Below are 17395 nucleotides of genomic sequence, written 5' to 3'. Positions count from 1 at the left end.
CTATTGATTCTCCCTTTCAAGGGTAGATGGCGCGCCCCCCTCCCCTCTCTTCCTGTAACCTTTTTTTTCTCCCAAGGAAACAATCTAACTCACGGTCACGGAAGTCATCGTTCTCTGGTGTCTCCGACTAATCCATCACCCCGTTGTTTTTCCGTCTTATTTTAGGCCCCGTCGCTGCCGTTGTTGTCCGTTGTGTGTTTTTCTACCTAAAAATGGAATCATAAGTCTGCGAATAGACCAAGTCGGGCTCGCGAGCTGACAATACCAGCAGATTGTGTGATTCTTGGTCCTTGCACAGAGAAAATAAATACACGAGTGCATGTCTGCCTGCGCAGTGAGAGTCTCTCCTTCTGCCTCCACACAAATATTCAAGCAGCAAGGTCATCGGAGCATGACGAAACATTTACCAGTGTGCAAGCTCTCGGCTGCCGGGCCAACAGCATGTATTATTACCGTTGTGCAGGGTGAGTGCTGTTGACTCTAGATAAAAGTATGAATGAAGCAAGTAAAGCTAAAGTGGGTTCATTGTGCCCCTCAAATAACCCGTTGCTGTGGTATGAGCTCGTCTGGGTTGGGCTGCAGAGTCCTATAGGTTGGGCCAGACTGTATGCTTAGTGTTTGTGTTTGCATTTAGTGGGTCAAGCCGGCCCTTTTGTATTTGCTGATCCAATTCAACAGAACAGTTTCTTGCTCTGCTCTCTGTTTACTCGGTCTTTCGAGGAATTTACATCCAGTTTGAAAGTGGAATAAGAGGAGACTGACAACTGCATCGGGCACAGACGACGAGAGGCCATCCAGGAGTTCTGGGTTTGAGTGACAGATCTGTGGGGTTTGCAAGCTTATTAGTCGCCAGAGCATGATGACATGATCACAAGGTCAACAGCAGAGATACGTGACATTTGGAACATTGGCCTGCTGGAGAACGCTGAGTGTGCCCTGGTTAGTAAACTGAAGGGCGGAGGGAGGGACAGAGGGGCGAGGAATGACGAGCATGCCGAAAGACAATGGTCATCTCACCTCAGAGCGGAGCGGAACAATGGTGACAAACCTGGCACCTCCGTGACCTCAAAGCAGAGGTCAGACTGGGCTGCAGGTCATGACCAAGCCACTGCTAAACATCGGACAATTCCAAAAAATGACGAAAAGCATGGTCATATTGAAACCTACATAGATCTGACTGGATGCAGCAGAAAGGCTTCACTGGACACTGTTTGGAAAAGGGTGGCACTTTCCAAATCCCTCTGCAGATGATTGGATGAATCGTCTTGTCGGCCGCCGCCTATCACTCCTGCGGAAGCTGGTCGTGAGAAGAGAGAAAAAACATCTTTCCCACTGGGAAAAAAAAGTCTTCAGCGTCGTTCTCTGCACGTCCGTCAATGAAGAAATAATCTCCCGTTCTGATACAACTGATGCTGCAGCAGCTTCTTCTTTGAACAGTTTCTTTTTTTCAAAGAAACGGCACATCTCATTGTCGCCATGTCCAAGACCTCGTAGGATGATGATATTTCCAAACACTCCAGGTTTTATAAACTTTGTCAAGGAGCACATGATGGCACCTTATTTAAAGAGATGCTGTAAACCGTTTCTTTTGCGTTGTCATTGATGTTGTAGTAGATGTTTTTACTCTGACGAACAATGCCTCTTAACATAACTGTAGTTTGAATGAATTAGTGAGTTGATGTACAGTATACTGCAGATACGTGTCGAACGAGGCAGCCAGTGTGTGTGAGTGTGTGTGTGTGTTTTCTTCTTTGTTTTATGGAGCCCTTGTTGTATTGCAACCTTTGCCCTGCTCATTCAGTGACCCGAGGACGTGTTCTGCTGTGCAACCTCGCACACTCTCATATAGTTATTAATTCAGATGAATATATGTCATTGAAAAACTGACTCGGGACCGTCAGGTTACAATAACTTCCCATTTGAGAAGAACCAGATGTGCCTCTGCAAGCAGCTCATCAGCGAACAGAGGAGTCAATCAGCAGAGAGCGGGGTCCCCGGGGAGAAGGTAATTACAGGGTGACATACCCCCCGACCCCAGGTCTACTGCCACACCGCATCAACACCACGACTACATTTCGTGTGTGTGTGCGTGTGTGTGTGTGTGTGTGTGTGTGTGTGTTGATGCTGTGAGGATTTTCTATTTAACAGTAGAAGTTGATGAAAGTTATAGCTGTTGATGCTCGAATGAATCATAGACCTTGATCCATCAAAAATTCAGCACATTAAACACACAGTACTGTACTGTGACTACGTGCAAGATTTTTTTTTATGTCCGCCATTATCATAAACTAGAAAACACCTGAGAAAAAAGAAGAAAAAAAATATCTACATACATACATTCATATACACACCCACACGCATACATGTACATGCATATACACAGATATACATTCAATGGGCAAGGCAAGGAGGGACGATAAAACCCAACAACATATTAAATAATCATAAAACGCTTTCCTATAATAGAAAGCCTTAAGGAGGGATTTAAAAAGATGCTAATGATGTGTTGGTCTGATATCAGTAGGCAGAGTGTTCCACAGTGTGGGCGCTCCGACAGCAAAGGCCCCGTCGCCTTTGGTCACAAGCCGGGCTCTTGGAACAACCAGCAGGGCTGCATCCACTGATGCGAGGGAGCGCCCAGGCACCAGGGGGGTCAATAAATCCTTGACACAATTTGGAGCAAGGCCATTCAATGCTTTAAAAGTGATCATTAAAATTTTTAAATCAATACGGAACAGATGTTGTTCGAACAACTGTTTCATATTTTCACTGTACTGAGGCTGCGCACTTCGTAAATCCAATTGATGAGTATTTCTCAAGGTTGCCGTCTGTTTTCTTATTTGTCGAATCCTTTATGTCTCACGTAAAGTCCTTTGTGTTGCCTTGCTGTTGAAAGGTCCCATTTACAGGTACTTACCTGTTAGACACAATATTTTTTATACTTCATGTTCATTTTAATCTAAGTTTTCATAGCATTTGAGTAATAATAAAATGAATGATACGAGTAGCGCAAAATACAATTATGATAATTGCAAATATAAATATAAAGTCCTGATGAGTTCTTGACGTGCTACATGACCTCCCAACCTCACACACACACACACACACACACACACACACACATAGATACCGAATCATAACCAGCAAAAATTTCGAAATACAACCAAAATAACCAAAATATTGGGGGGCGGGAAAGAAAACTTGAGGAAACTGGCTGCCATAGACCCCTGCGGTGAGTTTCTGCCAGAGCAGGGATTTCTGGCGAAGCCTCACATGTTTCCAAGGTGCACAGAAAATGGAGGAATCGCAAAAAAGTGTTAGACAAATGTGCTGGACCTCCCCAATGTCGAACCACTCAATCACTGTCATACTGAAAGAAATGTCTGACACTGGATTCATGTCACTGTGCAACATTTTCATTCATTTTCATGGGATATCATGTATTTTATTAACCCTTTATCAAACTTTATTACAGGACTACCAGGCTATTTGTTTGCGTGGCTTTCAGAGCCCTGGGTTTCAACGACAGGCCTCTTGAGCGACTTTGAGTTTTCTCGCCCAGTCGTTGTTGATACAGTGAACTGAGCCATGAGACGCCACAGCATACCGCCAGTGATTAGAGCTGTGTGAAACAACACATCCCGCAAGGACAACGTCAGGCTTTGGCAAGGAAGAAACACTGAAATATACAGTACTTCTGAGTGCAACACACACACACACACACACACACACACACACACTCCTGTCACACACAGTGAAGAATGGGACCTCGGGGCGAATCAGTGAGCAGACAGCTGGCGGAAGTTTTGATTTAAAGGCTGTAAATTAGTAGAATAAATGTGTGTGCTATTCTCCAACATCCTATACACACACACACACACACACACACACACACACACACACGCATTAAAGGCAGTAACCCTAAAGGACTGCAGCAAAGAAGAAAATATCCTGTTTGGTCACAGGCAGCAATTGAATGGAGCAGACTTCTGGGAAAGACTGTCTGCAGCTGTAGACAAAGAAGAAAAAAGCCATTTCTCACTATCACTGGCGCGTATTATTGCTGGACCGTGGCCCTTTTCCTCAGGTCCGTTCTAAAAATTGAGCCGTAACACTGCGCGCACACACGCACGCACACTTAGCTGTCATTTTGGGCCGCGCGGGAAGACAGAATGCTGTGGAGAACATGGAGGAGGAGGGAAACGTCGGGCCCTCTTTCTGTCACACACACACACACACACACACACACACACACTTACACGCAGCGAAAAGGGAAACCTCTCCCTCTTGAGGGATGGGCCCGCGCGCGGCGAGCTCGGACACACCGAACTCTACAAACTGTTGCGGAGACGGAGCGGTCGTCACGGCCCTGACACTGCTCTGACCCCAGCCTTGATGCTTTGGGGTCTAAATCAAAAACCCAAGGTTCCTTTGTCAGCACTGACTGTCATTTGAAATGAATGTATTAGCCCACTTAACCTAACAATAGTAAATCACGTGTGTATGGCAGGAAAAGCAAAGTTGGGCAGAGAAAAATATACCGCAGAGGGAGAGGGTGAGAATGCGCTGCTCCATATTTACTCCTCATTTCCTCAGACCACAGTGCAGTCGGACTGCGCCCGGTCTTATTCTGCCATAGAGGCAAAAAATTGCTCTGGCTTGTATGTATTTCTTTAACCAATCACGATTTTACTGAAATGACGAAATGCAGCTGCCTTGCAAAGTAGCGTCGGGCCGGGGAGGACTTAATTGTGTCCAGATCGAAAAGGGTTCAACCTTTTTTTCCCAGTGTGAAGGTTGCAGCAAGTGAAAGGCCTGAATCAGAGGGGAAGGAGGATGACGAAAAATACTGGCGGAAGAAACGTTTGACCCGGTTGAAACGTTGGGATGTGTGAACATGTCTACAAAGTTTTATAGCGATTCATGCACAGACCTAAAGTGGCGGACCTGCTACAGACCACAAGCACGGGTAAAAAGACAATTGAATTATAGTTCTACAGCTCTGAAAAGTGCTGAGGGGCTCATGCATCGCCCCCACATTCAAAGCAATAGAAGTCAACATGAATTACGTAGATAATGTCTTCTGACTATCCATCATAATTAATGTCATTACATTCTGTGTCGCATAACCAGGCAAGTACAGTCCGTCAGTCTCTTAGATATGCAGCATATTATCTTTGTTAATGCAAGAAGCAGACATTGTTTCAAACCACCTAAAAGAAAATCAAGAAGTGTGAAAGCATAGAGGTGAGACAGGGCAGCATGATATTGAGATAACACGGGGGGGGGGGGGGGGTCCACGAGCATGCCCGCCCCTCACCCCTCCAGTCACACTCCAGAGGTTTTACTGCCACGCGGCTGCAATGGAGCCACTCACTTCACAGACAGTCGAGTGTAAATGTGGCCCTGGCAGAGACAGAAGGGCCGAGGCTTCACCATGTTCAGGTGTTGCAAGTATTGACTTTGAGGTTACAGCCCGTGAGAATCTTCATTCCATTGATACTGTCGCTTAGTAGAATGTTTCATTTTAATTAGTTTCAATATCGGTGCTCACATATGCACCGTGCACCCTGGTCGATGAATGTGTCATAAAACTCATCCTGACAATACGGCGCTTTGTCAAGTCTGACAAAATTAGCAGCTTGGGCTGAGAGAGTAAACATGTTGAACAGAACACCAGCGTATTGTAATACGCTCCAGTTAATATCACACTGCGATGTAGTCGCACTCTGCTGTGCTCCCACCGCGTCCTCCCAAATGTCCCACTGATCATCCCAAGCACCCGCTTCCACTCCCCTTGGTGTCAGACTGAAGGGGTCACTTGTCCGCGCCTTCCCATCGCACCGCCGCGGCGGGGCCTCTCCCAGCAGCCGATAAGATGGCAACGTCTTGGCCAACAGTCATAAAGCTGGGCAGTGCTGTTGGTGCGCCGGTGCCGGCGTGTCGCGGGGGCGGCAGTAAAGCTGCAGCCTTGTTGCTGACAGGCCTGCATTTTCCTCGACGGCGCGGCCAACTCGGACCCTGCAGCCATAAAGCAGCGTTGGAACACAACCTTTGGTCGACACTGTCAGCTTAAGCAACCGGCAGGGGCACACACCCGTCTTGAACACACACACGTACAAATTCACACGTGCATACACAGGGCTGTGTACACTGGAGCTTGTATCAGGTATGTTGGCTATACCTTACATTTAAATGCACAAACATGCCCAGTAGACACGGCAGTACAATGATCTGGATCAGAAAGCCAAAGAGTTTGCTGGATATAAAGCATGAGGTGTGTAAAGCAATAATTACTGTATATTAAAAATTGTCGATTGCGTTTGACTCCATCAGTTGCCAGGGGATACATGGAAATCGCATGTGACTGTAGTAAGCAATTGAGCAGATAACTAGAGTACTAAAATGGATAGTTGGACGAAATAGAATAATAATAAAGCTGGAGAAAAAAAAATCACGTATAAAGATTTGAAATTTAAAGCTTCAACAATGGATAAATGATACAATGCTTGTGTAGTAGTACAAACACAAATCTGGCCAAAGCCACTTACGCATAACAAATTCCTTTCATCTACAGTATTAAAGGGTCAGTAATCGATGTTGGAGAAAGATGAAGTGTTGTTAATAACCGCACTGGTCGAGGCTCGAACACGCAGCCTCAGACGCCCAAACCCTGCAGCCTCTGTCGCTAGAGCTGCAGCAGTTGATTGATTAATCGACTAGTTATCGACTACTAAATGAATCGACAAAAACTATTTTGATAATCGATTAATTGGTCAAATAGTTTTTATGAAAAAAATGAGTCAAAATTCTCTGATTTCAGATTCTTAAATGTAAATATCTTCTGGTGTGTATGCTACTCTATGACAGCACCACTCTATGACATTTTATGGACCAAATAACTAATCAGTTAATTGAGAAAATAATCGGCAGACTAATCGATTATGATTATAATCCTATCTGAAAAAACCCTATCTGTCGCTAGCACGTCTCTGAAGGTGTCAGGGCGTGAGGTTTACAGTACACACTGCACACACAGTGTTGTGAGCTGAGGTCCGCTCTACTTTTTGGAAATCAAACGTTTTTACACCGATATAAAATGTGAATCAGTTTATTAACCTGAACAGATTCCAAAGAGCATTGAAAAAAAAAGGGGGGGGGGGGGGTGCGAAAGCAGAGAGTTCTTAAGAACAGTATAACAATGCAATTCCCTTACATGTTGGCAAAATACAGACGATAAAAATAGATTAATATGTTTAAAATAATTTTCTCACTCTCTGTGTTTGGCCTTTAGTTTTTTTTGGACAAAGGGGAACCGATTCATTGCACTTTCATTTATGTAAAATGTCAAAGAAGTGAAACAATTTAAAACTTCTGATATGTAGTCACGACGACTGGTCCCGATGTTCAAATGAATCTCGCAAGGTGCAGCTTAAAATCTGCTGCGTCCCGCAAAAAAGCAAATCACGCATATGATCGGAGCGTCACAGCTCGGAGGCCGTACAGCACAACACGCCATCGAGCGGTGGGTTATGATTTTACTGTCCTTATCTCAACATAAATAATGTGTCCATAAAAGTTAATCATCTACACGCTGGTAATGAGACATGTTCAACAGCAATAAAGGGGGTATTTTCTCTCCATTTTACGGTTTTCTCTTCGAGATAACGATACGATGCTTGTCATTTGTGCTCTCGAAAACAGCACAGAAACAAAAACAGCACAGAGAGCAATGAAAAGTTAGAACTAACAAGACAATTGCTTATCTGCTATTAAAAAAAAAAGGCACGGTATTTTTTACATTCCACTTGATTGTCTTCACGTCGGTATATTTGGTGCATAGTTTGTCCCACAATAGAGATTTCTTTTAGTAATACATAGGTAGCTCTTGTCATTGTGCTGAGGAAATATGCAAGGGGTTCCGGAGAGCATGGGTCAGGTCCTGGTGCGACTGTGTTCTCTCCTGGGGACGATGCGATGCTCAGGTACCCTGTGTCCTTGTCAAACTGAAGTATGGTCCGGGTGAGCCCAGCTGAGTCTTTTCATTTAGTGTGACACAGTACAGCATATAACATATAGCCAGCAGATTAGATGTCCTCACGCCGAGGGGGCGTGAACACACGTAGCCGCCAGACACTGCGTGAACCCCATTTGATGCGTGTGCCACACTGTTTCTCGCGCGGCAGGGCGGCGCGGTGGCTGTGTGCCCAGGCCCGAGTGTCCTGTCCATGTACGGCCAGTCGGCTCAGGCTTGAGACAGGGCGCACCAGGAGTGGTGCGGGGCCATGGAGGTCGGGGTAAAGGGATAATCCTCATATTTAATGTCCACGTGTCCTGATCCTGTGCTGTCGAGCTGAGAGGCCGTCTGCAGGGGAGGAACGGGACATTTCAATTCGGCGAACTTTGCAAAATGCAGGATCATTGACAAACGATAATAACAAAGACAAAAAGTCAACCCAAGCGAGTTTAACTTCGACACATGATTTCGCGTCACTGACCAATAGCGAGCTGCGGGAGAGTCCAAAGTGGCGGGCGCTATCATAGCTCATTAGCTGCATTGCACCGTCCGCTTGTATTTATTTATCCACTTGGCTAGTCGAGTACAAACTGCTTGAAGAGAAATCGTTTGCAGAGAGCTCTGACACAGGAACTAGTGGTACAAAGGCGTCTACTAATGGCTCAGACACACGACGCCATTTCCAAAGTCGTAAGACCTCTGACCCGTTCATACTACACGACGTGCTGTCCTGTAATTGCGAGTGTCTCTGTGTCTCCGGCGTACGCTTTGTCACAAAAACAGGCGAGAAGTGACACGGGAATAAGGCAATACTCGAGTGAAGCAGGAATTGTTTGTCACGTCAGGAAGAAACTGTGGTGGCGTTAACGTGTTGAAAGGTCAGAAACAGGAAGTAGTTTAAGCTGCCGCTCAAACTACTTCCTGTTAATATGTGGTTCGGCAACAAATAATGTCGGCTCGGGGTCACGATCATCATCTGTTGCGGTGAAAATGCACAACACGACAGAAACAAGTCCTGCAAATAGTCTGTGCAGTGACTCTTTTATCTAAGAGTGTTTGCCCGTGGTTTGCCGATTGCTCGGCCTCCTGCACCTACGGAGAAGAGCGTTTACCTGAGTGGCGGACGTGACCGTCTGTCCAGCGTACGGCGAGGGGGCCATGCTGGGCTCGCTCTTGATGGTGGAGGCGTGTTCGGAGATCGACAGGGAGGGTGGGGAGCCGGTGTCAGAGGTGGAGGATCCTCCTGAAGAATCAACAACACCGGCAGATGAGTTATTAGACAGAAGAAGAAAAGAACACGCCTGTCATGACAACACTTTGAGACAATTCAGTTACCTTCCATTACCCATGTTGGGGGTACATTTGGGTAGTTGTGCTGATTCTGAATTATTATTTGAATTGCATTAAATCACAGTAAGCCTTATTTAGCCGAGTACTCCTCCACAGCCTCTCCTTTCCTCGTCGCCCGTTCGTCCTACCTGTGGATGTTTTATTCTTGGGCATCTTGGGTTTGCGCTTCCTGGTCTGAATGCTCTCTTTCTTCATGGCCAGAGGTCTGGGCACCTGTAGGGAGTACAGCAACACGGTTCCTGATACAACAGAGGCCACATTGTCATGACAGTCGACACACGCACCCCTTCCGCCTTCGCCTCCCACAATGCCCTTGGAGAAGTTTCACACTGCGCAAATAACTGCACTGTTCCCTGCTGTAGCAGAAGTTTGCCCGAGGGGCTGGTTTACACACAGGTCAGTGTGGAAGGAGGGAAGAACTGCTGATAAACTACGAGAATCCATGAATCAAACGCTTTGTGTGACCTACCCCATGCAGTTTCATGTAGAGGCCACAGGCGTTACACACGGGTTCTCCCTCTGCGTTGCGCCTCCACAGTGTGGTGGTGCTGGTGTGGCAGTTAGTGCAGCACAGGCCTGCTCGGCGGGGCGTGGTCTGCTGCAGGTACAGAGGAAAAAAATCACATGTTGGCTGAAAGCTATATGAGAACTCTCGCTGCAAATCCTTCAACCACAGTTTGAGGCAGTTGAGTCAAAAGTGTCCCCTCAACTTTTAGAACGAAAGTCAATTTGCAGTTTTGGTTGCCGTGCAAAAAAAATATCCTAATAACTCACGAGTTGGACAACCTTTGAAGACAACATAAAAATGTCTTTCTCTCTCACAGCGTAGTGTGACTATCAGCTTGGTTTCACACAACAAGTGTGGAGCAAAAAATGCCCCATGGAGCAGCACAGAGTCACGTTGCTCCGGAGAGCCTCGTCTAAAAAAAACTAAAAAAAAAACACCCGTCCAAGGGCAAGGTCACTGCAGGACAAATAAAAACAGAGCAAACAGCCCGGCTGTGGAGGGAGGCTGTGGAACAACTGACACTCGTACAGCTGCTGTGGAGAGGACAGCTCCTGGGAAATGTTCAGGTGGGAAGCCTCGAACACCAACACAGCAGTTTTATTTCATTGTCTAAACTCCCTTTAGTCATTAATAAGCTCTAATATACTTGGACCCGAGTGTTGGCTTAATATTAAATATAATTATACAAAATATATATATATATATATATATATATATATATATATATATATATATATATATATATATATATATATACCGTTATGATAACTTTTGATATCTGACTTACTGGTGACATATTCTCAGTATAGAATTGCTGAGAGAAAAAACTTCAAAATCCTCTACCCCCCCTTCCTCCAAAAAATCCTGCATTCATAATTTTACAAAAAATAAAGAGGTGCTATTGTGAACACACTCAAGTACGTGTAAAACGTATCCTTATCTAGACTGCATCTAGGCTGTAAGATCAAAATCTCACTGTAGCTGTCAAGCAATAAAGGTGAGGAAATATTCTCCTCTGAAATGCAGCGGGGAAAAGTAGCATAAAATAGAAATACTCAAGATAAGTTATTCAAAAGGATGCCTACATTACTTCAGTAAATACTTAACATGCAATTTTACCCTTTTATTTGCCTATAGACTACAGTGCTATTTAAGGTGGGGAAAGAAAAACTATACCCATTTTATTAGAACAATAAAAAATGTTTCTTTTGGAAATGTATATTAAAATATAATCAATTTGAAAAAGGAAAACTTGTAAACTTCTAAGATATCGCCTTCTTCGTACAGTTAATTATTTACATCCTTATAGTAGAAGTTGATAAACCACAGAATAAAAAGAAGAATCCAATGCAAGTTAAGAGTCCTGCATTCAAAAGAAACACCAAGAACAGCATTTTTCTACAAGAAATGTACTTAAAGAACCAAAAGTAAAAAATAAAAAAGTGGTTTTCTTTTACAGTACTAGCGTAATAATTTATTTGATGAGGCATTAAAATGTAAATAGCCTTTTGAGATGGAGCTAATTGTAATATTTGATTGTAGTATAACCCATACATACAGCAACAGTAATAATATAATATTAATATTAATATTAATAATTGATGGCTACTACTTCTAATATTATAATAATAATTATAATAAAAATAATGTGGTAGCAAAAATAGTAATATACGTTATGCTTCTTGTAGAAGAAAAAAAGTATACATTTATTGAAGTATGCTGTATATGATGATATGACAGATGATATTTATTTCCTGGCCTCAGTGTGAATTAGACACGGGTTATGAACCCGGCTGACCCTTTAAGAGCCGGGCCTCATGTTGTCTGTTGTCTCTATGGTGACCGCCTATAAACGGGTCTGCATTATGATGAAAAACAAAAAGAACCAAAGACAGTGCTTGTGCCGCTGCTCGGCTTCTTACCAGGCGCTTCTGCGGCTTGATGAGCGGCCTGTTGATGCCGTTCATCTTGTGGTAGAGGCCGCAGGCGTTGCACAGGTAGTGGCCGGTGCCGTCCCTGCGCCACAGCGGCGTGGACACGGAGCCGCAGTTGACGCACTCCCTGCCCTCGCACGGCATGTCCATGTCCATCAGGTCTGCAGGACAAGCGACAAGAGTCAGGACCACATGTGGACAGACGTGTGTGGTGACATCACCCGGTGCAATGATGCACTATAATAAGAGTGTTTATGGCGCCACTATCAATCTGCGACGTATCAACCTGCAGCGGACGATCAGGTAATAATAGTGGAGAGGGTCGGCGGTTCGATCCCCGCTTCCCCTCAGCCCCCGTGCCGAGGTGTGAATGTGTGTGTGAGTGTGACTTTGAGTGGTCGATAAGAGACAATCAGATATTTGACCTCTAAATGTTTAAAGATGGGGATAACTTGGGTGGGGGGTGCGCTGGGGCGGAGTGTGGTTACGGGCGCCAATGCATGATGAATAGCAAGCAGGAGGAATTTAACCCTCCCTCCACTCCATTCAACCCCCCCCCCCAAATGAATCAAACGGGGAGACAGACTGTGATGGAGGAGTGTTGTTTGGAGAGAGAGAGAGAGAGAGAGAGGAGGAGGAGGCGGGGGCGGGGGCGCCGTGTTATCAGGCTGAAGGATCCCGGGGTCCCCCCCACCCCCATCCATCCATCACGGCCCTGACACACGACGGACTCCTGGCATTAATTGCCCCGAATTCCTAATCCCTCGATTCACGGAGAGAGAGAGAGGGAGAGGGAGAGAGAGAGAGAGAGAGAGAGAGAGAGGGAGAGAGAGAGAGAGGGAGGGAGAGAGGGAGAGAGGGAGAGAGAGAGAGAGGGAGAGAGGGAGGGGGAGGGTGGGGGGCTATGCTTCCTTTGAACTTGCGATTGGTTCTTCTTCTAAATTATGTTCATTATCTAAATTAAAATGCATCACAGGTTGATACGGCTCAGCCGGTGATCTGGCACCGGGACGAACCCCCCCCCCCCAATAATCATTAAGATCATTTGTTTAACTGAACCGGCAACAGTTCATATTAATATAAATGAGAGTGTATACTTGTGTATGTCATAACGAAATAAAGAACTGTGGGATAATACAGTCAACATGGCTGCTGCTGCTGCGACACTGATAAATGCACCACACAATAAAAAAGTAACTGTCTGCGGTGCCGACCGAGCGGAGACTGGATGGGACCGACGTGATGTAATTCATTTGTCCACACCTTTGGCACTTCGTCTCCTCTTCATCAGCCACCACTTCAAACGCCTCCTATACACGGCCAGGTAACTTAATAAACGCTGTCCACGGGACGAGAGACGCCGGGGCCCTCTGTGTCTGACCGAGGCGATAACTGCGCTCATCGGCTCTTAGTTGTTCCGTGTGTATTGAGCCACGTAATCAAAAGCACACGCGGGATAAAATTAACATGTTTAATTGATCGGGTTGGTTTTTTTTTTAAAGACAAAGACAATGTGTATTGTCTAAATGTAACATGGGATTTGTCCCCTCGTCCCTCCCGACCCCTGCTCTTCTCTCCGTCAGTAACAACTCGTGACGAACTGAAATACTGAAGCAATAACAGGATATAGTGTCCAGGCTATATAACAATCATATTCGAGCACATGTACTGTCCCAAGAAAGACGTATACATATTGCGTATTTGCTGATATTTTCGTGTCTGAAACGTTAAGTGCCATATGATGAAGTTTTGAAAATCATGCTCAGGGTTTGATTTGCACCTGGAGACATGAATTGCTGCTGGTCACCTGGGTCCAAATGGGATTTTTGCGCATTTACAGATAAAATAATAATTGTAATAGTTCTTTTTTGAGACAGCTTTACATAATAAACTATAAAAAGAAATCCGTGACCACATCAATTGATAAATCTAACACTACACTGTCAGGCACAAAATCATATTTGTATCGTGTTTAAAATGCTCCACTTTTACTTTCACTCTGCTGATTCTATCCTTCTAGCTTTATGGTCAAGAAGAAGACACTTGTGTGGTCCTGCAGGCCCATGCTCACCAAGGCTGGACCTTCTCCCGGACATACCGCACTGCCGGCCCTGCAGACTGATCACTCCACTCTCGAAGGGTCCGGGCGTCCAGGAGGACGTCGCCATCTCCGGACTCACGTAGGCGTAAGGGCTAGAATAGGAGCCGCCGACGGAGCGCACCAGGGCGCCGCCGTACTGGTCCGCCCGGGCGCCGTTTCCGAGGACCAGCGGGCTCTGGTAGGTGGCGTCGCGGCCGGTGTTGCTGCTGACTGGCGGGCTGTGCGAGTAGGACAAGCCGTGGTGAGGGTGAGGGCTGCCGGGCGCGAACGAGGAGCCGTCCGTGGCGGTCTGCGGCCAGCCGTGGTGCCCGCCGAGGCCGTGGTGCGACTGGTGGGGCGAGTCGCACGTCTGCAGGTAGGACAGGGTGGGCAGCATGGCCGGGACCCTGGTGGTGGGGACGTAGACCGGGGAACTGGCCGAGGGGTGGATGTAATTCCCGGTGTCGTGCGCGTACGGGGACTGGTTGGAGGACAGGGACAGGCTTTGATACATCTTCACCGCGTCTACGTCCTGTCAGGAATATGGAAAAAATGTATATGGAAGATTTTCTTAGACTTGATCTTAGTCCCGTGGAGATGATGCTGTCCACGCGTAAAGACTTTTCAGCTTCTCGTCAGAATGTTTTTCAGTGCCTTTGTGAACAGAGACTTAATAAGAAAATCTCATGGAGAGTCCTTTCCTGTGAAGATGGACACATATATATATATTAAGATATTTCAAATAAATATTAGATCATAAAGAAGATTGAAGGCCTTCTAACGATGCATACTTTCTATGACAGTTTTACATTCTAAAAACATTGTCTTATGTCAGTTAAATAAATTCTATAGGCTCAGTCACTCATGATAAAAAGGGCCCCGTGAAAAAAAGACTTCAACAACTTTCAGAACCTTCCGTCATATTTCACCTGTATGACGTGAGTCGGATTAAAACGACATTAACGATCAGCTGATATCCGTCCCCCTCAGATAGAGGCAGATATCAGGAGACCCCAGATATCCTGCGGCACCGCGCCGCCTCATTAAATCATAACCATAACGGAAACCAAAATCAAACAACGCAACAGATAGCAAAGGGTGCACTCCCATATCTGCCGTGAACATTTCTATCAATAGCAACTGGAATCACACATAGAAGCTTGATAAAAAAAAAGCGCTTTGCTGCGCAGGAGGAACGGCGTTTCTCTCTCCAAGGGCTCTAAGGGCCACTATCTCACCAGATAAGGACGGGTCGGCCGATAAAGCAGTCCGGGTCCTCGAGCCGTCCAAACCTCCGCGTGCAGAGGAGCGCAGCGGCCAAACCCCGTGTCACTCCACTCAGAGAGACTGGCGAAGGAGCGCGCGCCGCGGAGCCTCTCCAACTGTCGCCCGCTTCCCGTGCGTAAAAGTTGCGCTTCGCCGTTCAGGAAAGAACTGAAGATCTGTTAGTTGTTTTTTTGTTTTGTTTTTCCCCCTGGTCCAGGACGACTGGCGGCGCTTCTCTTCCTGTCGGTATATCTGGAGATAGCTGCTGTCGCGCTGATAATTGCTGATATGGGTGTGCTCCTCTTCGCTGCCCTACTGGAAACTTTGTACGGGAGAGAGAGAGGAGAAGAAGAAGAAAAAAAAGACACGTGACGCAGTCCGCTCCTCCGAGGTAGGCCTTAAGGTGGGGAGAGAGGAGGGGAGGAGGGGAGGGCTCCTGGGTGCCCGAGATGGGAGGAGAGGGCCCAGAGCTGAGGACTGAGGGGTGCAGACCAACCCCCCACCCCACTCTCTCACACACACACACACACACACACACACACACACACACACACACAAAGTTACAACTGCACCTGTATTCACATTTAGCTGCGGATTAAAAGTCTGTGTGTCATTGTGGAATAGGCCACCTTGGGGGAAAAAAATGTACACACCCACACTAATTAGGGCTCCACATTTATTAATGTTAATGGTTCATGAATTCATTTCAGTTGCGTTTACTTCAGGATGATTATTCATCTTAAAAATTCACAACGCTCGGACGGGATGTTAAAGTCCACACAGTTCTGTGTCCGCTGTGTTGAGTATATATTAAATGTTTATTACATATTAATATTTGATGTATTGAAATAAATCTAAACCGCAAAATCAAACTGGACCGAACCTAAATGTTTTTATATGCATTAAAGATATGTGTGTATGAACCCGTGGTGTGAAAAACACGTAGAGGAAAGAAAGTTTGTAGGGAGTTTTCATATAGTGACACAAATATGAGTGAGTTCCCTGTAAAAGCTGCAGTCAGATAGGAAACACAATCATATGTCGGAGGGGTGAAATAGAATTAAATGAAAATAAAAAATAACACCCACAATTGTCATAGATTACAGCGCCACTCCCGAGCTCTGAAATATCCATAGAATAAAAACAATAATAATTTGGAGCTGATGATCAGGGCCATAAATATCTATTCAAGAAAATGTGGTGTATATACCTTTTAGTGAATTCCAATATTTTGTAATTTTTAAACTTTAAACTACTTCCAGTTGCACAAATAAATAGTCTTTTTTCCCCTTTTTCCAATGGAGGACATTGGAGCTTAATTTAAAACGTTTTAAATTGTGCGTAAAACATAACGGAGCTCGTAACTGAATTTAAGAAATAAATCAAATGCAAATCGTTAATTATTATTCATTTCTCAGAAATAATAACAAAATGATCTCTTGCCATTTTTGGGTGAAATTTTAACAGATAAGTTATCCAATACGAAATAAAAGAAAAAATATGTTTTGTTTTTTAAATCCAGCAACTATATATTTATTCCACAGCTGCCGCAGTCCAATGGAGCTCATTTTCGATTTTTAAAAAAAGTGTGAAAATGACACAAACAAGTTTTCCACATCGGTGCAGCCACGGGGGAGCGGGGTCTGTGTGTCTGCTCCTCTGCCTCCTCTCATGTCCGGTCACCGGAGGAAGACATCACACATCTGCTCGTCATTTGTGACATTTTTAATCAATATTACACGGATTTAAGAAGAAAAAATATATATATGTCTTCGGCAATGCGGCCTTCTTATTTTTGTATATATGAAAATTGACACAGTGAGAGTTTTAGATGAGAAAAACTTGGAATAATTTCTGAAAAACAATTCGGAAACATCCTGAGAGATCTTCAGTTTTTTTTTTTTATTTGAATTTTTGCAACGCGGTTTAAATCGGATTTCCAAAGATGTAAATATGTATATATTTTTAAATTGTGGGGGCTCGTTGACACATTTATGGGCCTTCATCATCATCATCATCATCAGCAGCAGCAGCAGCAGACATGCAAACGTCTCAAATAACATTCATCCCTGCACGTGACTCCCTGTGTCAGTGTGATAGATTTTTTTGTTGCCTCCTTATCTGGACCCTCCACTCTAATCAGTAACGACTGTGACTTCATCACACGGACATTTATCACCTTTACATCGAGTCGTGCACATCGTGGAGAGTATTTCAGCCATTAAAGGCCCGTTTGTCAT

At 45.1% G+C, this 17395-nt stretch overlaps 1 protein-coding gene across 3 annotated transcripts; it reads right to left on the bottom strand.

Annotated features, from left to right (window-relative positions):
• Nucleotides 1-6755: 6755 nt before the first annotated feature.
• gata5 (GATA binding protein 5) lies at nucleotides 6756-15463 on the bottom strand. Of its 3 annotated transcripts, none has more exons than XM_035645868.2 (7): nucleotides 15128-15463; nucleotides 13908-14590; nucleotides 11798-11970; nucleotides 9837-9965; nucleotides 9496-9580; nucleotides 9130-9260; nucleotides 6756-8365 (listed from the first exon to the last, which is right to left on the bottom strand). In XM_035645868.2, the coding sequence occupies exons 2-7, from the start codon at nucleotides 14401-14403 to the stop codon at nucleotides 8246-8248; spliced, it is 1134 nt and encodes a 377-aa protein (XP_035501761.2). In that variant the 5' UTR covers nucleotides 14404-14590; nucleotides 15128-15463; the 3' UTR covers nucleotides 6756-8245. The 3 variants fall into 3 exon arrangements, with proteins under 3 accessions (XP_035501761.2, XP_047187228.1, XP_047187229.1); XM_047331272.1 differs by having other exon boundaries at nucleotides 13881-14590; nucleotides 15128-15460; XM_047331273.1 differs by having other exon boundaries at nucleotides 13881-14421; nucleotides 15128-15459.
• Between the last annotated feature and the right edge of the window lie 1932 nt (nucleotides 15464-17395).

This window comes from Scophthalmus maximus, chromosome 3 (assembly GCF_022379125.1).
Source record: "Scophthalmus maximus strain ysfricsl-2021 chromosome 3, ASM2237912v1, whole genome shotgun sequence".
NCBI lineage: Eukaryota > Metazoa > Chordata > Actinopteri > Pleuronectiformes > Scophthalmidae > Scophthalmus > Scophthalmus maximus.
The sequence above is the reverse complement of the archived record's forward strand: the minus strand, read 5'-3'. Positions and strand labels throughout refer to the sequence as shown.

Excerpts from the sequence above, each read along its gene's own strand:
- gata5 (XM_047331272.1), bottom strand. The coding sequence starts at position 14,403 with ATGTATCAAAGCCTGTCCCTGTCCTCCAACCAGTCCCCGTACGCGCAC. Across the intron at positions 9,581-9,836 it reads TCTACATGAAACTGCATGGG|GTGCCCAGACCTCTGGCCAT; the intron begins GTAGGTCACACA and ends TACTCCCTACAG. Across the intron at positions 8,366-9,129 it reads CGGTCACGTCCGCCACTCAG|ACGGCCTCTCAGCTCGACAG; the intron begins GTAAACGCTCTT and ends CCTCCCCTGCAG.